Raw genomic sequence first — 23,046 nt, 5'->3', positions numbered from 1 at the left:
GTTGGGGTCCACTGATCCAGTCCGTCTGCATCTATCTTCTCCCAGACAGACAGTCAACCAGAAGAGTTCGGACTAGCCGGTAATATCCTAGAGAGATCAACATCCCTCAAAACCAGGAAATACTAAACAGCATCGCAGAACTCACCAAGTGAAATGCGACGAAACACCCAGAGCATGCCGGAACTGCACATCAACGGCCAGACATGTCGAGGGATACAACATGTATCGCCTGTCCATCAAGCGTCAGCAAGGCGGTCTTCCCCACAGACAGACTACGGTGATATCTGACCTCCGACGACCGACGATGTTATTCCTACACGTAGCCGCCGATATCGTCTCGTTTACGGCGCAAGTTAGTGCTCCAGATGAGCGAGGCGGTTATTGGGCTGAGAGTGTCTCCGCAGCCTGCAAGACCAATACAACCATGCCTTTGGCCGTCCGCGGAACGGGGTCCAGATCTTGAGCGAACTGGGGTGGGACTTGAGGCCATTGCAGGAAAGGCGATTGAGAACACGCCGGGATACATACGTGTCGGGCTGCTTGCCGTTCTGTACGGTTAGTCTCGGAACAGCCAATCTAGAGACTATTCGCACCAGTTTGTACTGTTTAGTAGAGATACAATGTAGAACTATGACTAAAGTTGCAGCTTGAATAGTTACCAGGTAATTTGATTCTTAAGTCACTGCTAACTAAGCTAGTTAGCTGCAGCTGTCCGCCAAATCTAGTATCCGATACGACAGGGAATCAATAGGACGATTGTTGGAAATACGAAGCCTGACTTCTTCTATAATCCATTGCATAAGTAGATGTTTACTAACCACACTAGTACGATCGACATCGTGTCATCCATCTGACTCCGCACCGTGACTCACTACACATCACTTCTATATAAATCCAGCCCGGCCATTGAATTAAGCAATCTCCCCGCCTGAATCTAACTGAACTACAGTCTACCACCACCAAAATGACCACCCCCTTCGGCCACCCCATGAGGGAGCACTTCCTCTTCGACGCCAACTTCAAGAATCTCAACCATGGTATAGTAGCAACAAACAACCCTCCCAGCCTTAATATAAATTTAAAGAAACCAACTAACAGACAACGCAGGCTCCTTCGGCACCTACCCGCGCGCCGTGCAAACCGCACTGCAGCAGCACCAACAAGCCAGCGAATCCCGCCCAGACCACTTCTACCGGATCGCCCGACCCCAAGGCATAGACGAGTCACGGCGCCTGGTCGCCAAGCTGCTCAACATCCCAGTAAACGAATGCGTGTTCGTCAAGAACGCCACCACAGGCGTGGGCACCGTGCTGCGCAACCTGGCCTTCCAGGCCGGCGACGCCGTCGTCTACTTCGACACCATCTACGGGGCCGTGGAGAAGGGGCTGCACTCGCTGATGGAGGCGAGTCCCGTGGTCGCCCGCAAGGTCGAGTACCAGTTGCCGGTCAGCCATGAGGAGCTGGTCAGACGGTTCCGGGCTGTGGTGCGTCGCGCGCGGGACGATGGGCTGAACGTCCGCGTTGCGGTGTTCGATACTATCGTTAGTATGCCCGGGGTGCGGTTCCCATTTGAGACGCTGGTGAGCGTGTGTCGTGAAGAGGGGATCCTGAGTCTGGTGGATGGGGCGCATGGTATTGGGCATATACCATTGGATTTGGGGGTGTTGCGGCCGGATTTCTTTACGAGTAATTTGCATAAGTATGTTCATTACCCCCCTTCCCCCCTCCCTCCTTCTCCCTTTTCTATATGTTATTCTTTAAATGTGATTGACTACTGGGTATGTATTGCTCTGGGATTGATGGTAATACAGATGGCTGTTCGTCCCCCGCGGTTGCGCCGTCCTGCACGTCCCCCTCCGCAACCAACACCTAATCCGCACCACCTTCCCGACGTCCTGGGGTTACATCCCGCCAAACCAGGTCACCACCACCACCACAACGCAGGGGAAATCCGCCTTCGAGTATCTCTTTGAACAGACCGCCACGACAGACGACACGCCATGGCTGTGCGTGCCCGCCGCGCTGCAGTTCCGGGCCGAGGTATGCGGCGGCGAAGACCGCATCTACGCCTACCTGGAGAGCCTGGGGCGCTCAGCAGCGGATATCGTCGCGCACGCACTGGGGACAGAGGTGATGCAGGAGCCCGGGCTGCAGACAGGCGAGGTCAGCCAGCTACGGAGGTGTGGGTTGGCTACGGTGCGATTACCGATTGCCGTGGCTGATGGCGATGGTGCCAATGCGAATGCGAGGGTGTCCGGCGAGGATGGCACGTCGTCGTATCTGCGGATTCACTCGGCGCTGGTGCCGACGGTGAGTACCTGGTTCCGGGATACGCTGTTCGAGCAGTATGGCACGTTTGTGCCGGTGTTTCGGCACGGGGGGTGGTTGTGGACTCGACTGAGTGCGCAGGTGTATCTGGAGAAGAGCGATTTCGAGTGGTTGGGGGGTGTGTTGAGGGAGTGTTGTGGGAGGGTGGAGAGGGAGGTTGTTGGGCTGGCGAAGCTTTGATCTTTTTTGTTTTTGTTTTTATTTTTATTTTAGTACTTGGATGGTGGTAACAGGCCATGCAATATCATATATAGTTCATATATATATACCTGTTCTACCCTGATATAACTACACCAAGCCTTAGATGCGAAATTATACAACACCCACACACCATGCTATCTATACTATACAACACATATGTACAGAATACACAGAAGCAACTACTTACTCCCTCCGCCACACCCGCCGTCCATCAAACCACGTCTCCCACACCTCCGCCTGCAACAACCGCTCCGCCTCCCAAGCCATATCGACCACCACGAAATCCGCCTTCTTGCCCACCTCTAGCGTCCCCGCGAACCCATCCGCAAAGCAACTATACGCCGACCCCGCGGTAGCAGCCGTAATAGCCTCCAACAACCCCAGGCTGAAATGCTCATTCACCGTCTCCAGCGACTCGGGCTCCCTCGCCGAGCGCCGCGTCGTGGCCGTATACAAGTTCCGTAGCGGCAGATGTGGCGCCGTGGGTGAATCCGTGCCAATGGCTAGATGCGCCCCATGGTCCAAGAAATCTTTGTACGCAAATGCCCGCCCACACCGGTCCGGCCCCAGCAACCGCGGCCACGCGCGCAGGATAGCAGGATCGGCATGCACGGGCTGCACGGAGGCGGTGATGCCCAGGTCGCCGAGGCGCTTTGCATCCTGCGGCGCCGTGAGCTCGAGATGTTCGATGCGATGGCGGGAGCCGGGCGTGCCCTCGCTCTCGAGGCGTCGATGGCCAGCGTCACCGTGGCGTCGCCGATTGCATGGAGGGCGCACTGCAGGCCCGCACGGTCCGCCTTACGCACCACCTTCTTAAGGATATCCGCATCCCAGAGCGGGGCGCAGTTGTCCCCGTTGGACGCGTAGGGCTCGGTCAGGGCCGCCGTGCAGGCATCGACGACGCGTCGCAGATGACCTTGATGCCTGCGATGCGGAGATCCGGGCTCGTGGCCGCGTTGTACAGGCTGTGCAGCTCGATGGCGCGATCCACCTGGCGCAGCACCTCTTCCTCGTCGTCCTCGGGGAGATGATCCAGTGCGCGGCCAGGCGGATGTTGACCTCCTCGCGTTCGCGGAGGGCCAGCACGGTGCTCCACAGGTTCTCGTCCGTGGCCATCTCGACGACGCCCGTGTAGCCGGCGCGCGTGTACTCGCGGATGCCGGCGCGGATGAAGTGCAGTTTCTCGTCGAGCGAGGCGACCTGGGCGACGTGCGGCCAGACGATGTTCACGGCGGCGGCTTCGCTGAGGAGGCCGGTGGGGGTGCCTGCGGCGTCGCGGTGGATGACACCGCCGGCCGGGTCGGGGGTGTGGGCGACGTTGAGCTCGGCGAGAGCGGCGGAGTTGCACCACGCGGAGTGCAGGTCCTTGGAGTCGATGAAGATGGGGCGCGGGTCGAGGTCGTCCAGCATGGAGGCTAGGGCTTCGCCGTTGGTCATGGAGTGCATCCAGCCGCGGCAGAAGAGCCGCGCGGCCGTCGGGTTGGCGGCGGCGGCAGCTTTGATGGTGCTGCGGATGTCGGACAGCGAGGTGCAGTTCCCTAGGTTGATTTTGGACAGGCTTGCGCCGAAGAGGAGGAGGTGCATGTGTCTGTTTTGCTTTAGTCTGGGTATGCTGTACTATTGGGATTGAGGCTGTTGTATATACCCGTCAATGAAGCCGGGGAGGACTTTACGACCTCCCAGATCGTGGATCTCGCTGTCGGGGTGGAGGGTTGTTGCGGTGGACTCCTCGCCCAGGTAGATTATGCGGTCGTTCTCGGTGACCATGCATGTTGGGTTGGGGGATTGGGGAGTGACGAAGTGGCCGTTTCTGTAGAGGGTCTTCATGGCGAGGGCTGTTTCTCGGAGTGCTGTATAGGAATTGACCAGGAAGGAAGGAAGAAGGAGAGAGAGAGAGAGACAGATTGTATGAGGGGTAGACGTAGATCTAATCTTTGGTAGGGCGCGATTAGGGCGCAGGCATGTGGGGTATCAATCTATGTGGAGCTTCCATGGTACAATCTGATCCATCAACTTATCTATAGGATAACCAAAATAACGGTTCATTACTGCGTAACACTTCCAGAGTGACTTGGGTATGTCCATTCCATCCAGTGTCCAATTTACCAGGATCCCAGCTCTATATCGTCCCTGTAGCTGAGCAAACAAAAGCAAAGAACATGAACCGAGACAACGCCTACGGGTTGCCTCCGCCGAAATGGCTGCGAACCCAGCCGGCAAAGCCTCCGCCTTGATTGTCATTCCGACTGGATCGTTGATCCTGTTCCTGTCCTGTCTCGGGTCCAGTCCCGAACCACTGTGGCGGCGACTGTCCGCTATGCTCGCGAGCAGCGCCGCTCGGTCGACGGGGTGACGTCTCCGGACTACTGTTGATGACCACCGGGTTTTCGCTGCTTCCTTCTGGTCTAGAGAGAACAATCAGTGACGGAAGCAGACACGAGGGATCGAAACTTACTCTGCTGGAATGTTGATGCCTCGCCGGCAGTGAGGACACGTATTATGTTGGCTCAGCCACATCTCAATACAGTTGTAGTGGAACCAGTGCTTGCAGGGGAGTTCTGTGACCTCCGTGCCCAATTCTACCGGGTCCATGCAAATCGAACATTCCGCCTTGCCTTCGCTGCCCAGCATATCCTGGTCCACCTTTTTCTTCGGTAGAGACTGGATCGCACTGGGAGCCGCGGGAGGCGGCGCCGTCCCCCGTGCATTCTGATCAATCAGCTGTGATATTACCCGGTCTAGTTCTTCTTGCGAGTAGACCGCATCCCCATGCCGATCCAGGTTGAGCAAAGTCGACAAAATCGCAATGGGGTTCGGTCCGGTCATGACACGGACTCCGGGGCTACCGGGTGAACCGTTGCTTCCAAAATCATTTCGGAATAGCTCAAGAATACTATACAAGTCAGTCGCCAGTTAGAGCTCACTGCCCGAAGGAGAGAACATACTCGCCCAGAGTTCGTAGAGGAGTACCCATGGGCTGTGGACTATCTGCATCACGAGGATGTAGTCCCCCTGCTGTATGGAACTCGGACCCCATGCCCCCATTGCTCCGCGTGTTCATGTCGAAATCAAACGACGTGCTGTATACCCTCGAACCATTTGGGCTGAACCTTTGTTGGTTCTGCCTGTCGCTCCTCCACGGTGCCGGTGGTGAATCCCGCTCATTGGGTTGCCTGTACTCCGTCTGCCGGTAGGTGTCGGCCAACCATGGAAGATCGTGTCTAAGCCGCGTACCATAGGCATCAGAGGATCCGGCGGCATTTGCTGACCAGAACCACGCCGTGTGAATGTAGTGCTGGAAAACGTAAACCGGCCATCCGGAGATCTGTAGGTGTGGTGACGGTATCCATTGCCTGAGCCCCAGTCGGTGTCTCTGTTCAAGTCGTCATGATCCCAGGGGTTGTGGTCTGCCCATGGGTTTCTCGGGGGAGCTGGCCGGTCTTCAGGGACAGACGTTGGAGGATCGGGGAATTCTCCTTCCGTATCTGGCGGGATTTCGATCTGGCCCGTCAGCGTTGGCGTCCTTAGTCAACCGTTGTATAGCATGAAAAGGAGGGAGAAGGGAGGATGACACACAATTTCGGTGAACTCAGAGTGACAGTGTGGGCATTCCAGCCCATGGTCTCTGCGTAGCCATACCCCGCCACAGGCATGACAAAACATGCGATCCCCCACGTCGGCCATGATGGATGCGTCAAGGTAGGTTGTCGGGGTGAAGATCAGGAGGTGAGACGGCGTGCAACAAGACAGTATTCAGATATAGTATCACTAGGCAGACGGAATCGATGATAGTACAAGAGTGTCAGCCGTCGGACAATTGTACGGGACTAGTAGTTGAGGTGTCGCAATGCTTTCAGTCGAACTGCAACGTCACTCATTGTTTCAGGGCTACCATGCACAAGTTGCAGGCCAGATCAGTTGATCTGTTTGTTGACTAGCTTCAAAACCGCATTATAAGGTGAGGCGATGGTTTAGAGTCGTGTAGAAGTTGGTGGAGAACCAAAGAGGACAAATGATTGGGGAACGTCAGAGTTGTCAGGCGGATGACGTTTACCCTTGTCAAGTGACTTGGATTTAATATATCGTGATTTGATTCCCTTTCCTTCGCTTCCCTTCGATGATTATCATTATACAGAATAACAACAAAAATAGCAGACGTTGCCGGCCATTCAAAGAGTCATGTAATAATCACAAAAGCCAGCATGACCATGGACAATACAACGCCATCGCATGCGAAACATCCCAATAAAAGAGCAACAAAGAGCTACCATATATACACAGCGTAGATTCCCGACTTCAGGGACAAAGCCATTCACCAAGAGAAGACTCCCCATTACCGTCTCTTAGCGCCCCGGAACACCATACCTCCCACCACACCTGCGGCGAGAGCAAGCCCACCCACGATCGCAAACCCCAGCAATCCTTCCTTGGACACTCTCTCATCGATCAGGGTGCCGAGGCTGGCGGCCTGAAGGTTGGCGGGCTCCTTTTCGAGCAGAAGATCGTTGTATCGCCGGGCTTCGCCGTAGTTGCCAAGCTTGTAGTTACCGAGGGCCAGATAGTAGAGGCATTCTCGTCGACGTTCGGGGGCAGCGCGGAAAATCTCTGATAGCAAACGAACTCCTTCCTGTTGGTCCGTTCGTGCGTTGGATTTGATCAGGCCCTAGAAAACGACCATTAGTTAGTCGACATGAATAAATAAGTAGAGCCAAAGCTAGCTAGACATACCCAGGCAAAGTTGAACTTGGTTTGAATACCGACATAGTCACCTTCCTTTTCGTACTGCGACCGCAGGACCTGGAGCTCCGCTGGCTTCAGCGGACTATAATATGTTAGCTGGAATCAACATGAACAAGGAGCGGCGACATATCACCAACCTTTCAGCATCGGCGGCATCTGCAGAACCACCAGTCAGTAAGTAAACCAAAACAATAGCACGGGTAGGGTCATGAACGTACAGGGCAGGTTGGAACCCATGTTTTCAGGTAGATAGCCTTTCACAAACTGTATAAGTAAAGAAATAACTAAGGAAGAGTGAAATCTGAAGCAACCTTGCGTCTGTATCGAACACGATAGGCCTCCAAATCCAAGCGCATGAATCTGACCTTCCGTCACGGGTGGCGGTGCAAGTGGCGTACGTGGCTGACCCAGCCAGTTGCTCCCCCAACGCCGCAGATCAACATTATCATCCTGTCGGGATCAACCCCACGCATATATCGATCCAGGCCCACTACAGTCTTTTTGTGTTGTCGACATCAACTAAATTAGCTACAATGTTGCTCGACGAGAACCCAGGCACGGTATGTGCTTCAAAATCATTCTGGAATCTGGACTGACGCGTTGCAGCTCATCCACCATACCATTGGAAATTTCAACATCCAACCAGACAAACAAGCCGTCACCCGCATCAATGACTCCTTATCGACCCTTCAGCAGTCGCGCGAGCTGCGTATGCGCGAGGCCGAGTCCTCGCTGCGAAAGCTCTCTCGGCACCTCCACTCCTTGAACGCCCAGCATGAAGAAGCGGTAGCGGCACATGATTCGAGTAAACACGCGGCGGATATGGTTGAGCTAGACACGAAGAAATTCCGCATCGCAAAAGCAGCCACGGAGCTTGAAATCGAAAGTGAAAGACTGGAGAGCGAGCTGGAGATGTTGAAGGAACGATTGGCGGATTTGGAGGCTCAGGGGCTGGAGGGAGACGAAGCCACGAGACGGGAGAGGGAGCTGGACGACGCGACAATGTGGGTACCCAGAATGCTGTATGCCGCTTGCTCACTGCTAACTGAGGTAGTCTTCGCCTTAAAATTTACCGTTCCCTAGGCGTTGATATCGAGGCCGACGACGCAGGCAATTTCAACAAGGCCGTCATCCGCAATAGTCGCAAAGGGGACGTGCACGTCGTTAACATTGACCCCAAGTTCTCGCGATTCTTCTACTCCAACTACTTCTGGTCGACCTTGCAAGGTTAGCGGGAAGACTTTGTCAGGTACCGGCGTTTACTACTTGCGATGCTATGTCTAGGCGTTAACTGGTGACGATGCTATGATTTCGTTTTGTCTGGATATACCCTGGTTTTGTTCAAATAATATACACTATATACATAATACCTTTTAGCGGCTCTTCACCGTCGCAGCACCAACGTGCCCTTTTGTCACGTAGAAGTAGGCTTCATGTCGGACACAGCCTCAACCGGGGCAGACTTGCTGTCCAGAAACTGTATGACCTTCATCCTATCCGCATCAGTCAGGGTACTACAAGCCCCTGTTCCGAAAAGGAGAGGCTTCTCTTCCGGGAAAAGCTTCTGAACAGCATCTAGCAGCTCCGACTTGTTCCTCTGGCCCCCATCATCCCATGACCGCAACCAGCTATCCTCAACCGCACTGACCCGGCTTTCTACCTGTTCCATATCGGGAATCTCGTCCCCGTCCCAGGTGAGAACAACGCCCTTCGACGAGTCCGCATCTTCGTCCGCCGAATATCTCACCTCAACGCCCAAGTTCACCAGGCCGAGTTGCTCGGCCTTCCCATTCCACAAGACCTGTCGTAATGCCCCATCCCGCTCAATCATCATCCACATCAGCGGATACGTACTCCTCGCCAGGGTATCTCGAACGCCCTTGGTCGCTTCCCGCGGACTAACCAAGATGCCAACCTCGTCGCCTGTCCGCCAGCCCACTGGTGACTGGTTGAACGTCCCTTCCAGTTCGCGGACCAAGTTCGGGCCCAGTTTCGTCTTTAGTGATTTGCATTGCACGATCACGCGAAGCGGGTGTTCGCGGTGCGGGAGGTGCCAGGTTCCCACGAGGTCGATGCCTGCATCGTCGCGGCCGCCGACGCGGTGCAGTGTGAAGGCGGAAGAACGGAGGGTTCGTTGCACTATATACTCGTAGTGCATGCCTATGTAGGCCGTAGTGGTCGGAGAGAGAGACGTCCGCTCTGCGTAGGAGAGGAAGGAGGGGAGGTCATGATGGTGCGCGGATGGGTGTGGTGGAGGAGAGGGGAGCTTGAAGAGACGGCGCGTGAAGGAATGCAGTTGGCGATGACATTGGCGGCGGACGACCGAGGTGAGAATAAAGGAAGAGATGAGACGAGGGAGCTTCATATCAGCTTCCCATGGTATGTTAGACGTGTGAAGTACTTAATGTTTGCTTATGCGGGTGGCCATTCAATTGACAAATTGGAGAAAGTTGGAGTTGAATAAATCTAAAGCAAGGAAATCTTATCGCCGGCGATCTACAATTTATCGCCGATCAACCTCCGACAAGCTACAAGAACCTCTTTTATTCAATGCTCACCACCTTAACTGCATCTCCAACCTCGCCTTTTCACCTTTCTTCTAAATTCGCTCTATATATTCCACTATGGCAGACATTCTAACGCAGCTCCAAACCTGTCTCGACCAAGTAAGCTCCCCCAACCATGATTCCACGCCACATCCACACAACGTGCAAACTAACCACCGTGACAACCAGCTCGCAACCCAATTCTACGCCACAGTCGGTTACCTTGTAACCTATCATGATAACTCACCCGCAATCCCACCGCAACGACCCCACTGCTGCGCCCGCCCTCGCCAAAATCACCAAGAACTCGACCGCGCCGCCCGCCCCCGCCGGCGCGCCGGCTGCCTCCCAGGCATCCCCACAACAAGCAGCGGCTCAAATCCCAGGCCAACAGCAACAAGGAGGCGGTGATGCAGGACAGACACCTGGAGCTGGAGGGACGGCCGCCGACCCGAATCTGCCGCCCGCGCCAGATTCACCGCGGACGTTTGCTAGTCGGCAGCGGGAATTGGCGAGGGATTTGGTGATCAAAGAGCAGCAGATTGAGTATTTGATCTCGGTTCTTCCAGGAATTGACTCGTCGGAGGCGGAACAGGAGAGGAAGATTAGGGAGTTGGAGAAGGAACTGCGGAGTGCCGAGGAGGACAGGGAACAGAGAGTTCGGGAATTGAGGAAGTTGCGAAAGAAGCTGGAGAATGTTTTGGGAGGTATTGAGGTGGGGATTTATGGGGATCGTGGAGTCGTGGCGTCTAGCAGGTGAGGGAATTTTCTTGCAATGGTTGGGACGTATTCCTCAGTAGGAAGTGTGTTCTGTTTGATATCCATCTTGATTTTATAGACTATGGAGATGTTGTCCCATAGATGTTTAATGTTACTATGAAGCTTTGGACTAAACTATTGTGAATGACTCCGGAAATGTTGAGCTCATATAGGCCATGAGTAGTACGTGTTGTAGAATGTAGGTCAGGACTCTGTACGGGCCTGGTTTGGCCTGCGAAGACTTCAACCTGAACGACATGCGGCAGACGATGCCTTGACCATTACTGTAACTAGTACGCAAGTCAACGATACAACCAGCTATATTTGCAGATCCAAGGAAAGGAACCAAAATTCGATGATGGTTTTCCCGTCAGCTAGCCCTCACGAAAGTCAGGCCATATCTTGTTAGGGGGATAACTGAAGATCAAGAACGGATCCTCTCCTAAGTGATCGATTCGACCCTCCTGTCGACGCAATCATACACAATATCATGGCAAACGGTAACCTGAAGAGACCAAGTGGCTGTCATGCTTTTCAATGAGTGGAAAACCCTACCAAGAGGTTGAATGTATAGTGATTGCCGGTCTAGGAAACTATAGCTTCTGTTTTGTTGCTACGCTTATCCACTCTTTTGCAGGACATAATGTTTTTCTGCACACCTCATGACGATGGCCTGCATCTCGGTGGTTGCATTGCAGCGGGTGTAACATGCTAACCAACATCGACTATCACCCTATGCAGGGGGTAATCGTTTCAGAGACTCACTGGGTGAGGTGCAGGCTCGTATTATCTGGGTTACTGTCTCATCTGATGGAATCTACAAGATATCCACAACCTTAGAGCAGTTCTAAAGTTCGCTTTCTCAGGGACTTGCCAGAACTGACATATCGAGTGTGCCCCCCTTCAAATTAATCTGAATCACATTCGGGTCTCGTGAGGGCTTGCAGTATGGCCGTGATCCTGCCGTCTATGAGATGAATGGCAGCGGATGGATTCATATCCTTGTTGTAAGGGTTTTGATAGTTCCGAAGTCCCGAGGGGCGATGACGCATAGGATGTCTTGGTGAAATGCTTAAATAATTGCTGAAGCCTAACAGTCACTGTATAATCCGGTTCGTTCCGACACTGAGTTGCTCATTTGATTTATTCTTGTTACAGTTGCTTTCGATTGAGTCTGAATCCTGCTGGAGACGACTGGCACCACCATGTCTGAAACACGGCGGTAATGACATGGTGATCTGCGGAATGCTAACCCTGAGAGAGATTCTATTTCAGGCGGCATGATGGCTATGCTAGACTAGGATCAAAAAAGAAAACGAAGACCCTGCCAATGAATGTAACATAGGGCTATTGTTAGGGTTTTGGGGGTACTCATTGGCGCGGTCTAGCGGTTAGTCTCCGCGACTAGAGGCCGCCGGCTGTCAGTTGGGGCCTCACCAGCATCTCAATACGCTGGGTTTCTCATTAAATTTTGGAGCCCTTTTAGCGATGTTAGCAGATTTGGGGGCCGTCTCCACTATGTTCGGCCTTCTTTCGATTGATTACTACTTAATATCTCGCCTTCCTTCCTCACCTCTCCATACGACATCGTCATTCAATATCAGTACTGACTTGATATCATATATCACCAAAAGATGAAGCTTTTCTCAATCTCGGCCGCCTACCTGGCCGTCCCCATGGCCCTGCTTGTCTCCGCCCAGACGCAGCAAATGAACAAGCTCGGCTGCTACACCGATGGCACTGGTTTCGAAAACAAGGGCTCATACGCGTACCAAAGTCTGGGGTACTGCGCCAAGGTGTGCAGCCAGGCGAAGGCACCGTACATGGGCCTGCATGATGGTGCCGAATGCTGGTGCGGCACTTCCCAGCCGGACAAGAAGTCTCTCCAGCCGGACGACAAATGCAATAAATCCTGTGCCGGATGGCCCGAGGATCATTGTAAGCACTGCACCTGCCAGGAGACCTACCTCGACTGGGTTATATGCTAATGAATGACTACTTTAGGTGGTTCTGATACGGCGTGGTCTGTTTATCAACTATCTGCCGCCATGAAGGACGCGACCGAGTCTGTGTCGGCTTCGACCAGCCTTGCCAGTGCTACCCCCGGATCGAACAGTACTGCGTCTGCCACTACTGCGTCTGCAACTAAGTCGGGAAGTGCATCCCAAAGTGCCTCTTCAACAGGCGCTACCCCCACAACCTCTACCTCGGCTGCGACTCGTCGGTTCAAACTTCCTTTTTTCCTTTGATATAAGAGTACTGGGCATCCTTTAAGAAGCTCTTTGCTTGGTATTCATCTGAATAGTGACTGATCTGCCTGGAGCCGCTCAGCCTTGAATCAGATGTAAATTATACCTTCTCTATTTAGTTTCTCTGTCCATCAGATAAAATCTATCACCGGCTCTTTTGCGTAAAGAGTATAAGCCTACATGACCCTGGAGGTCTATATAGTGGAACCAAGTCTTGAATGGCGTCTCGATGAGGGAACGATAGAACATAGGGAAGGGCTCTCTTTAGTGAGCGATATCTAAATACATGGTAGCCTAACTGAACGTGATTTTTCATGAAATACTTCAGATTTCAATGCCCAAGATGTTGTGTTCACTTCTGAGCCCGTGATTTCCTACTCAAGTGATATAACAAATTTGGTGTCACATCCTCCATGCTCGACTCTCAGGGTTCTTCTCAACCATCGAGCTTCTTTTTGGTTAGCTTTAAACGTAATTGTCGGTGTAAATAGCTAGAGATGGCGCTTGGGCTAGGAGAGGTTAAATACTTTTATTATATACTTTGCGTCCATCTTTTCTATATTTCTTCATTACCTGTAGAGCCTAAAGTACAGCGTCTATGTTGTCACACCAACCCAACTGTGATAGCTCTATTGGTCTGCATAGCATGGACCTTTACATTTCCCATAGCATCCTTGACGATCCTATTTCAAGTTGAGGAACGCCTCCAGGTCCCACTATATCTCTGGATCCTGTAGATGATCAAGCTCATCCGAGATAGCCTCCCCGGTCCAGCCTGGCATATCATCAAGAAAACAAATCCTATCCACTTGACAAGCAACTTGCACGGTACTTATTCAGCCACAGCATCTCCAAAGCGCATCATGGCAAACCCATATGGTGCATGAGTATACCACTGAATATTAGAATTGTCGTCAGGCATAGTCAAGGTTGATAGGAGGTAGATAGTCATCAAGACCGAAAGAACAATCATCCCCGCCAGCGATATTGTCGGCGCTTGCGTATCCCACAGGGGCCTGCTGTGACGCTCAACGAGCGTTGCATATAACCACGCTTCTTAAATAGAGCCTTTTCTAGAGACAGTTCCACAGTGAACCCATTTTCCACATTTAGCAGGGTTATTCCCTCTGTTTGGCCAGCATTCGCAACCAGATCATTAGTGCCCACTCATCGCTGTTGCCTATGCCTGTTTTCGCAAGCTTACGATACGAACTCCGTCGATGCTTCGATTGAGTGGACTCACTAGAGGCTGGGGTGTACAGTAGCCGATTCTATTTTGTAGAGCGTAGTTGTCAAATTCTGATATTAGGAAGCGGAAGTAGTTGACATCACAGGATCAACATAATATGAACGCTAGTATACGTTGTAAAAGAGCTGTGCAGATACCATTCTATTAACTGACAAGTGATGAGACCATTCGTCCTTACACTCGCGACTAGATGTGGCGGCTGGGTCTCGGGGTAGAAGAGTCTGCTACACCCGAGTTCGTGTAGTTTGGCAATTCAGATACCCAACAGTCAGAGCCGCGGTGACCTCCAGTAGGCGAGAGGGCTTGTTATTTGGAAAGTATGACGTCTAGTGATATTCATATATAGAACTTCCGAGAACGTTGACGGTCTCGTGATTGTAATCTATGGATATTTTGTTTTCTGGAACTAGACATACCAGCCAAGTGGATTTGGATGCAGTATCTTTTGAATAATCGCATCTACATCTAGAATGAATAGTTGTTGATATCATCTATGGTCAATGGTAAATAAGACGGGGGTTACTCCTAAGAAATAATACACAAGGAATCAAATGGAACGTCTGTCCAGTACACCACGACCAATTTATCGAATAAAGAACTGTAATATAGACTGAAATCAATACATCTCAAAAGCTATGAATATCATGATGAGCTATAAAGAGCTGTACCAAAAGGGTAAAATCAGTTGGTACAAAGATGCGCGGTGGTGCCCAGTAGATTCAGCCTGTTGCATTGTCTCGAGCGCCGTGCGAAAAAGATAGAAACATCATCAGAAGAGCACCGTCATGGTTTTTCTTCTATAGCATCATCAACACGGTTATATAAATGAGCCGCCCAAGTTTTCCAAGAAGAGAGGTGCGTCTGCCATCTGCGACAATCCTTGGACATGCCTGAAGCAGGACCCGGATCCTATATAAGTATATACCTTAAGCCACATGGCTTAGCATTACGCAGTCAAACAATGGCCATTGTATAAGTAAGACGTGTGTTGTATATGTATCCATGACTTGTGAGTAGCCGGGCCACAACTAGAGAAAGCCCTGGCATCGATGTTCAAACTAAACACTCTAGGAGCTCTGCCCTCTTTTCTAAGCTACTTTGACGTCAATGGATTAGTCTCAATCCATGAGCATAGTACATACAAGAAAACTGGCCCTTCGTGCATACTACCCAGTCCCTCTAGCGAATTCTGGGGATCAGACCGTGGCTAGATTACTGAACAATCAAGAAGAACAAAGATCAATGGGCAAATTACGGAGTACTAATTTTTACCCTATAGTTATATCTTTCTATCTTTATTTCCGATCCTCGACTTTTTAATCAGTTTCTCAATATTCTGCTGAGCTGGCGGGTCAGTTAGGTTCAATCGCTTCACACTTTTCACGAAGCAACGACCTCTCTTCTAATAACAAATTGTAGTATTAGGGGCAGACCCACCATATTTTCGATCGTCTACCCGGTAATTGGTCTGAACCAGAGCCGGAATGTTATCGGCATCGGCCGCGAACCATGCTCTCGATGTCCGAAGGAGGCCACTAGACTTCAGTAGTTAGGGCTTTTTAGGCATGGATCGTCGTCAACAATGCATGAAGTGGGGCGACTATTGGGGTTTTGCGCCAGGAATGCGATCGGTACCTGATGATCGAAGGCTCAATCAAGAATAGTTCTTCAGTTCCAGCTGAAAAGTGTTCAGCCCCAGCTTGGCCGGCATTAGAAATATAACAGCATGGATGGCACGCGTCCCCGCCCTCTTTCTCGGTCTCTCTTCAGTCTGCTTACTGGTGTTTTTCTGCTCTCTGATTAATCCCACCACCCCTCTCCACCAGCATGGGAAACAGACCAGTATCGCTGGGCGTGATTGCCTGGTCTCTGCCCTGGGAGGCAATACAGGTCTCGTCGCTTTTCAAGACCAGCTTCTGTACCAAACTACCGCAGTTCATGAATACAACCTCAACATTCCAGTGACCCCGGCGGCAATCACTTACCCGGAGACGTCAGAGCAGATCGCTGCCGTTGTCAAGTGTGCCTCTGAATATGATTACAAGGTACAGGCGCGCAGCGGGGGTCATAGCTTTGGAAATTATGGTAGGCTAGCCCTATGATTGCCATGTAAATCTCTTTGTTAAAACACAACTAACTCAACTGGACACCAGGACTTGGAGGAGCGGATGGTGCCGTGGTTGTAGATATGAAGCACTTCACCCAATTCTCGATGGATGAACAGACATACGAGGCTGTCATTGGCCCGGGGACGACCCTTGGCGACGTAGACACCGAGCTATACAACAACGGGAAGAGAGCAATGGCGCACGGCATCTGTCCGACGATCAGCACCGGTGGACATTTCACAATGGGAGGCCTGGGCCCGACAGCGCGCCAGTGGGGACTGGCCCTGGACCACGTCGAAGAGGTTGAGGTCGTGTTAGCGAACTCCTCCATCGTGCGGGCCTCAAATACCCAAAACCAAGAGGTTTTCTTTGCTGTCAAAGGTGCTGCCGCCAGCTTTGGCATTGTAACCGAGTTCAAGGTCCGCACCCAGCCGGCACCTGGACTAGCCGTCCAGTATTCATATACCTTCAACCTCGGCAGCAGCGCCGAAAAAGCGCAATTCGTCAAGGACTGGCAGTCCTTCATCTCGGCCAAGAACCTTACCCGCCAGTTCTACACTAACATGGTCATATTCGACGGAAACATTATCTTGGAAGGTCTGTTCTTCGGCTCGAAAGAGCAGTACGAGGCCCTGGGACTGGAAGACCGTTTCGTGCCGAAGAACCCTGGGAATATCCTGGTACTCACGGACTGGCTCGGGATGGTTGGCCACGCGCTTGAAGATACCATCCTGCGGCTGGTCGGAAATACTCCAACCTGGTTTTATGCGAAATCGCTCGGGTTCACGCCTGACACGCTGATACCCTCCTCCGGGATCGACGAGTTCTTTGACTACATTGAAAACAACAAGGCCGGCACGTTGACTTGGTTCGTGACCCTGAGTCTGGAGGGCGGAGCGATCAACGATGTCCCTAAAGATGCTACCGCGTATGGGCACCGGGACGTGCTGTTCTGGGTTCAGATCTTCATGGCCAGTCCCACCGGCCCTGTTTCCTCGACTACATATGACTTTGCCGACGGTCTTTACAATGTCCTAACGAAGGCAGTGCCCGAGAGTGAGGGACACGCCTATCTCGGATGCCCAGACCCTAAAATGGCAGATGCGCAGCAGAAATACTGGCGACAGAATCTTCCCAGGCTAGAGGAGCTCAAAGCGACTCTTGATCCCAAGGACACTTTCCATAATCCCCAGGGTATTTTACCAGCCTGAGTTACGATCTGCTACCTGGTACTTTGTATGCTATTTAGCAATCACCTTCTCTGTACACAATTAGATATAATTGTCCATAAAACAGCCTTGGCTCCGTTACTTATGCAGCTCTTCTGCTACTACTATGTGTTTTTCTAAACCGAACGAGATGTTATTCACAACTAGAATGTGGAGTCTTATGGAATCGATACCGAAAAGAATCACTGAGACTGTCAACGGCCGCAGTTATACCCTGCAACTTCACCTCAAGTAGCTAACGGTATTTGCATCACAGATGGCAAGAAAGGACAAGATAAAAAACGCAGGAATCTACGTAAGATGCAGCTCCACAGTAGTTGTCCCCAGGAGCAAGAGTATGAATGCGTGTTGCGCATGAAACGCTAGAGACAAGTAAGCAAACCCTATCCCAGCGTAAACTCTCCCCAACCCAATTCTAAATCTCACAGCTTTTCCCAACGAATACCCCAGCATTAGTAACACCAATGATGATTCGAGGAGCATACAAAGCAATCACTATAAGTTTCACACAGCGCATGCGTATAACAACGAGGATGAGAACACGAGTGCTCATCGCTTCTCCCTAGTTGTCCCTCATGGCTCTGGAGGGTAACCTCCTGGAACTCTCCACTATATGAATCCGGGCGCGAGCGCTGCTCGTAGACTCTTCTCGCCGATCTCATCGAAACGTCGAGCTCTGCGCACAAGCCATCTGCTGCCACGGCCAGAACTTCGCCGTCGTGGTCGAGTAGGTAATAGCCGCCGTTGCGATCATCCAATGTCCCCATAGAGTAGGCGGCTGCCATGTCGTTGAGCTGCTGGCGGGTCTGCAGGATGAGGGTTCCTGCTGGTATGGGGACGCTGTATCTGGTTACGGTTGCGAGGGCCGTGACTACGAGCAGGAGAAAGAGCACGAGGGGACCAGAAAGGTGGGTTGGAGTCATTTTATGAGTCTGCTGGGTTGTGAGATGATGAGGAATTTGATTGCGGGCTGGAGGTGCCGCTTACGTGATTTTCGTCGATGCTAACGAATCCTTACCCTTGCTCGAGTCTTGATATACCAAGCTTTGTATGCCAAGATTGTACCGAGTCAAAATTGGAATGAAGCTATGGAAGAGAATAAGCAAGGCTGTAAGGTTTACGGTGGACATTAAATGACTTTCATGGAACAAAGATGGCGAGGCTGAGGCGTGTCTGGAGGCTAGAAAAGAGCCCGCTTATCTAGTTGGATGGGCGTTAATATAACGCCAGTCTCCAATAGGTCACAGACTAGCCAATAGGCAGGAAGAAACCCTACGCTATAAGACGCAGAATTTAATTTGACAGCTGTCGATGCTACCCTACATGTGGCCCATGGCCACAATCTCCCGCATGGCTCTAATCCGTGCAGTTTTGGATCCACAATGTAAACTTTAGTGCTTAGTGGAATTGGAACTGTGCTTACATACTTGCTTCGTAGAGTAAGTGCTTAGTTACTTAGACTAACCCGTTTTGCTCGTTCTAGGCTATCACCAGTTTACAGTTAGGGTTAATCTATAACCGCCATTCTACCCTAGAAAGCTTTTGTGTGCCAGAGAGGAGTGAGCAGCCTGTGGGAGAGATGATGGAGACGTTCCGCATGCTGGAATAGATCACTGAGATTCCTCTGGAGGGATTGCCGTACGAGGCATGGCTGGATCGCCTCAAAGCTCAGGAAGACGATGATCCCTTGCATCCCCTGCTTCCTATGTTAGAAGAGAAAGTGTACGATAACCGGTGCCGATGGGAGATGTACGAAAAGATGCCCATCTATGACACTGAGAACTTGAAACGGCACTTGCTGGCCCCATGCCCGCCACTAGATCGAGATACATTCAAGAAATTCCTGTTTAATTTGGGATTGATTTGAGTTTATTCAAAACGAGGTATACGGAATAGAGATGGAACATTGTTTAGATCGCTTCTTTTTTATGTAGGACACAGAGCCAACGGAGGGAAATTCATACACTCAAGACACAGATCATGGGTGTAGGGTCGGAGCCTCTAATTTCACATTAGCTATAAGTCTAAATAGAAGCGCATTCAGGTCAAAATGCTAATGGGGTGCTCAAGCCTCCATATCAACAAGCTCAAGATACTTATCTTTACCACTCTCCTTCTGCTAGCTGACTACTATCTAACATTTGCAGACTCCTTCCAAGCTCATGGTTATTACGACACAACTAGTAACAGATATAAATATCTATCTCTTATGCAAACCTCAGATACAAGGCAACAGCCAAAATACTAAATCTCATTGCCTGGGCGTAGACCAATAACGTATTAGGGCTAAATTTAAGACTTGATAAAACCCCACCAAAAGCGCCCTTAAACCCTGCAACATCTTCCCCCGTTTACACTGGCCATTATGAGTAACAATCGAGGGTATTTACCACGATGGGGTGAGCTGCCTGTCGAACAATATCTGATTGTACTTATCCCTCTAAAGAACATCCATTTATTTATTTTTCTAGACCGCTAATATTCCTACCAGAGACACTGGGACCATGCAATGACCGTGAGGGAGTCACCCGACCAACAGCGCATTCGACTCATCCGCCAATTCCTCGATCTGGATGAAATTCCCCAGGAATGGCTTCCCACCCATGAGGGTGGGCCATTGCCGCGCACGCCCACAGAAGAGGAGGTCAACGCCATTCTTCGTCCGTGGCGACCGGCTGATCTGCGCCGGAGAGCGTGGCACATGTACACGAATGTTACCGAGGAACCGATCTTCCTCCGAACACACTATAACCCGGAAGAAGACGAGAAGATGGAGCATTGGGCTTGCGTCTCCGAAGAATTTGCCGATCAGGCTTGGTGGGCGTGTTTGGATAACGTCCAACTCTATAACTTTGGGTCAGATTGGCAACGGGTGTATGAGATTTTGCCTGAAATTGCTGGACCATCGACCGGGGGATCTGTATCCCTAGAAACTCTATCGTCGATACGGTCATGTTTCAAGAAATGGCTCAGCGAGGCAAAACAAATTGAACCTGAGTTTTGGAAGAAGGATCCGCATCGTTTTATTGAGTCTAAGGCAGCTGGACTCCTCCACGCAGTGACATCAAGATATTTTCTTCTCGCAGATAAAGAGGCCTTTGAGACAGATGGACGTTTGCGCCTGGTGTACCTGGATAATCAGCGGAATATTGTCCGGGAGACACGGGTTGACGCTGATGAGCAGACAATTACTGATGTTATTATGGCCTGGTTTGAACTGACTGACCCTCCTGAGCTGGAGGATGGCATCACTGGCGATAGATACCGGGTTACTGGTGATTTGGGCAGAGAGTTATATCAACTGACAGAAGCTGATTTGGCAGATCCTTAGATTCAGGTTCTGATAGTTTTGCAGAGTTTCTATACAGCGAAATGTGGCTTCAATTTATATCTGTGGATGTGATCAGCCTGAGAAATCTGTCCGCGGTACTAATCTCACCGATGGCATGCATTTGGTATTGAACTTGTCAGAGATGCAGTGCAGTTAGACTCCCTCTTCCTTGGAACTGTGCATGAGGTCTGCTTTTATATTATTTACTGTAGTCCAGAAGAGCTTCACTCTGTTGGGTCGGCCCACTTCCAACAATCTCCTCGCCTTGTTTGACTGGAAATATGATCTCCGCAGACGGGTCTATTTACTACGAGTCATAGTAGATGTTTAGTTTTACCATCAAGTTCTTCATCTCTTTCATTGTCTTGCCCACTAGAACAACATCAATCTCATCCATCAATCATGACTCTACTTCCGAACACTGGCAATGTAGGCAGTCAGGTCTAGCACCCGACGACTGTATCCCCATTCGTTGTCATACCAGCTCACAAACTTGACGAAGTTCGAGTTCAGAGAGATACCAGCCTTGATGTCAACAATCGATGAATGAGGGTTTCCCTTCATGTCACTTGAGACAACGTCATCCTCGGTGTAATCGAGAATACCTACTCATTCTTAGCTATGATATCCAAACAGAACTATAGTCAGCTTACCCTTTAAATGTCCCTGTGCAGCTTCCTTTATCGCGGTAACAATCTCCTCATACGAAGCTCCTTTCTCCAGGCGACAGGTCAGGTCAACCACGGACACATTGGAGGTTGGCACCCTGATAGACATTCCGGTCACTTTACCCTGGAGCTCAGGGATCACCTTACCAACGGCCTTGGCCGCCCCTGTACTACTCGGGATCAGGTTCTCGGCGGCAGCACGGCCACCACGCCAGTCCTTCAGAGAAGGTGCATCGACTAGCTTTTGCGTGGCAGTGTAGGCATGAACCGCGGTCATCAGGCCTTCAATTACACCAAATCTATCATGTAGAACCTTGGTTAAAGGCGCCAAGCAGTTGGTAGTGCAGGAGGCATTCGACACCACGTCGGCCCCTACATAGGTCTTCTCATTCACCCCCATGACGTACATGGGTGCGTCGGCAGAAGGAGCAGAGATAATGACCTTCTTGGCGCCACCTTGAAGGTGAGCACTGGCCTTTTCCACTGTAGTGAACACGCCAGTTGACTCAATGATATATTCCGCCCCAGCATCCTTCCATGGAATTTTGGAAGGATCCTTTTCCGCATAGAACTTGACCTTCTTGCCGTCCACAATAAGGCAGTCGCCATCAACGTGGATATCATAAGCAAAGGTGCCGTGGGTAGAGTCGTACTTGAGCATGTATGCCTAAGCGCCCGAGTGATATCAGTGATCATGTCATTCGAACTCAGGCCATCCAAGGAACGTACTGCGTATTGGACCTCGATAAAAGGATCGTTCACCATCACCACTTCGGTGTTGTCATGAGAGAAGGAGTTGCGGAATACAATCCGACCGATACGGCCAAAGCCATTGATACCAACTTTCGCGGCCATTTTGTCTTCGGGTAATCTTGACTTACAATAGTAAGGGGGTGATTTGGGTAGAATTGATGAAGAATGACAAGAGATCAGCAGGTGACGAGGAGGAGACTAAATAGTAGCAAGGGCACCCTTTTAACCCCTCGTCGATATTCGATCACAAGCCCAGAACTTGCCACCGTCAGAACATGATTAGTATAGGCTGTATAGTCGGGCTTACCAAGAAGCCTTGCCGGTGTGCTCCGGGGGATATTGTACGTAGTCATCACTAGCCGGATGTGGACACCGGATCCAGGATACAGTGTTGTCAGTATCTTCGAATATACTTCGTACCCTAAGGCGGGATATCACTTGACTCACTACGTAAGACACCCGATTTTAGTGGCATCCACCAGTGCAAGGCTTCGCCTGAAAGAAGTGGGGGCCATGATACTTGTTCCTTAACCGGTGTCCTCTTTTCCTGCTTATTCTACCACACTCATCATCTACCGTCCGTTCTTCCAGGTTAACCAATCCACTTCAGCACCGATCGTCCGACTAGGTGATACCACACAATTCAGTATCATGGATACTACAACAGCAGTTGTTAGGATGCGAGTGCGAAAAGACCGGTCCCTTTAGACCCCGGTTAGCATGAGCCACAGAGATATTCTGCACAATGGAGTCATCTCCCCAGACCCTATGATGTTAAAGCCTTCACGATGGCTTAATCAGCAGCACCGTCTTTCGTACCTTTTGGAAAAGGAGCCCGTATGTGCATTGGAATGAAGTAAGTTAGATGCATAGCTCTTTACTTCT

General features: G+C 51.1%; 10 protein-coding genes across 10 annotated transcripts; 6 read left to right on the top strand and 4 right to left on the bottom strand.

Moving 5' to 3' along the window:
* Positions 1–964: 964 nt before the first annotated feature.
* On the top strand, positions 965–2,508 carry ANOM_004727 (putative aminotransferase family protein (LolT); the record flags this gene model as incomplete). The annotated part of the gene is made up of 3 exons (XM_015549984.1): positions 965–1,037; positions 1,108–1,699; positions 1,812–2,508. The coding sequence occupies 3 exons, from the start codon at positions 965–967 to the stop codon at positions 2,506–2,508; spliced, it is 1,362 nt and encodes a 453-aa protein (XP_015407268.1).
* Positions 2,509–2,712: 204 nt separating this feature from the next.
* ANOM_004726 (uncharacterized protein) lies at positions 2,713–7,570 on the bottom strand (the record flags this gene model as incomplete). Its single annotated transcript, XM_015549983.1, has 12 exons — positions 7,488–7,570; positions 7,407–7,425; positions 7,258–7,351; positions 6,867–7,192; positions 5,764–6,052; positions 5,475–5,713; positions 4,985–5,422; positions 4,710–4,934; positions 4,175–4,456; positions 3,533–4,117; positions 3,276–3,453; positions 2,713–3,189 (listed from the first exon to the last, which is right to left on the bottom strand). The coding sequence occupies exons 1-12, from the start codon at positions 7,504–7,506 to the stop codon at positions 2,713–2,715; spliced, it is 3,171 nt and encodes a 1,056-aa protein (XP_015407267.1). The 5' UTR covers positions 7,507–7,570.
* A 198-nt stretch (positions 7,571–7,768) lies between these two features.
* ANOM_004725 (kinetochore Spc24 family protein) lies at positions 7,769–8,501 on the top strand (the record flags this gene model as incomplete). Its single annotated transcript, XM_015549982.1, has 3 exons — positions 7,769–7,829; positions 7,876–8,273; positions 8,324–8,501. Coding segments are annotated over 3 exons (630 nt in total), but the record flags the coding sequence as incomplete, so codon positions are not given.
* Positions 8,502–8,683: 182 nt separating this feature from the next.
* Positions 8,684–9,634, bottom strand: ANOM_004724 (uncharacterized protein; the record flags this gene model as incomplete). Its single annotated transcript, XM_015549981.1, has 1 exon — positions 8,684–9,634. The coding sequence occupies one exon, from the start codon at positions 9,632–9,634 to the stop codon at positions 8,684–8,686; it is 951 nt and encodes a 316-aa protein (XP_015407269.1).
* Positions 9,635–10,050: 416 nt separating this feature from the next.
* ANOM_004723 (med21 domain-containing protein) lies at positions 10,051–10,575 on the top strand (the record flags this gene model as incomplete). Its single annotated transcript, XM_015549980.1, has 1 exon — positions 10,051–10,575. One exon carries the CDS (start codon positions 10,051–10,053, stop codon positions 10,573–10,575), a length of 525 nt encoding a protein of 174 aa, XP_015407264.1.
* Positions 10,576–12,208: 1,633 nt separating this feature from the next.
* ANOM_004722 (WSC domain-containing protein) lies at positions 12,209–12,823 on the top strand (the record flags this gene model as incomplete). The annotated part of the gene is made up of 2 exons (XM_015549979.1): positions 12,209–12,512; positions 12,579–12,823. 2 exons carry the CDS (start codon positions 12,209–12,211, stop codon positions 12,821–12,823), a joined length of 549 nt encoding a protein of 182 aa, XP_015407263.1.
* Positions 12,824–15,802: 2,979 nt separating this feature from the next.
* ANOM_004721 (FAD-binding oxidoreductase) lies at positions 15,803–17,391 on the top strand (the record flags this gene model as incomplete). Its single annotated transcript, XM_015549978.1, has 2 exons — positions 15,803–16,157; positions 16,226–17,391. The coding sequence occupies 2 exons, from the start codon at positions 15,803–15,805 to the stop codon at positions 17,389–17,391; spliced, it is 1,521 nt and encodes a 506-aa protein (XP_015407266.1).
* Positions 17,392–17,861: 470 nt separating this feature from the next.
* Positions 17,862–18,332, bottom strand: ANOM_004720 (uncharacterized protein; the record flags this gene model as incomplete). The annotated part of the gene is made up of 1 exon (XM_015549977.1): positions 17,862–18,332. One exon carries the CDS (start codon positions 18,330–18,332, stop codon positions 17,862–17,864), a length of 471 nt encoding a protein of 156 aa, XP_015407265.1.
* Positions 18,333–19,774: 1,442 nt separating this feature from the next.
* Positions 19,775–20,740, top strand: ANOM_004719 (uncharacterized protein; the record flags this gene model as incomplete). Its single annotated transcript, XM_015549976.1, has 2 exons — positions 19,775–19,837; positions 19,901–20,740. The coding sequence occupies 2 exons, from the start codon at positions 19,775–19,777 to the stop codon at positions 20,738–20,740; spliced, it is 903 nt and encodes a 300-aa protein (XP_015407272.1).
* Positions 20,741–21,148: 408 nt separating this feature from the next.
* ANOM_004718 (type I glyceraldehyde-3-phosphate dehydrogenase) lies at positions 21,149–22,359 on the bottom strand (the record flags this gene model as incomplete). The annotated part of the gene is made up of 3 exons (XM_015549975.1): positions 21,149–21,345; positions 21,394–22,075; positions 22,138–22,359. Coding segments are annotated over 3 exons (1,086 nt in total), but the record flags the coding sequence as incomplete, so codon positions are not given.
* Positions 22,360–23,046: the final 687 nt, after the last annotated feature.

This window comes from Aspergillus nomiae (genome assembly GCF_001204775.2).
Source record: "Aspergillus nomiae NRRL 13137 chromosome Unknown contig00119, whole genome shotgun sequence".
Lineage (NCBI taxonomy): Eukaryota > Fungi > Ascomycota > Eurotiomycetes > Eurotiales > Aspergillaceae > Aspergillus > Aspergillus nomiae.
This window is presented reverse-complemented; position numbering and strand designations above follow the sequence as displayed.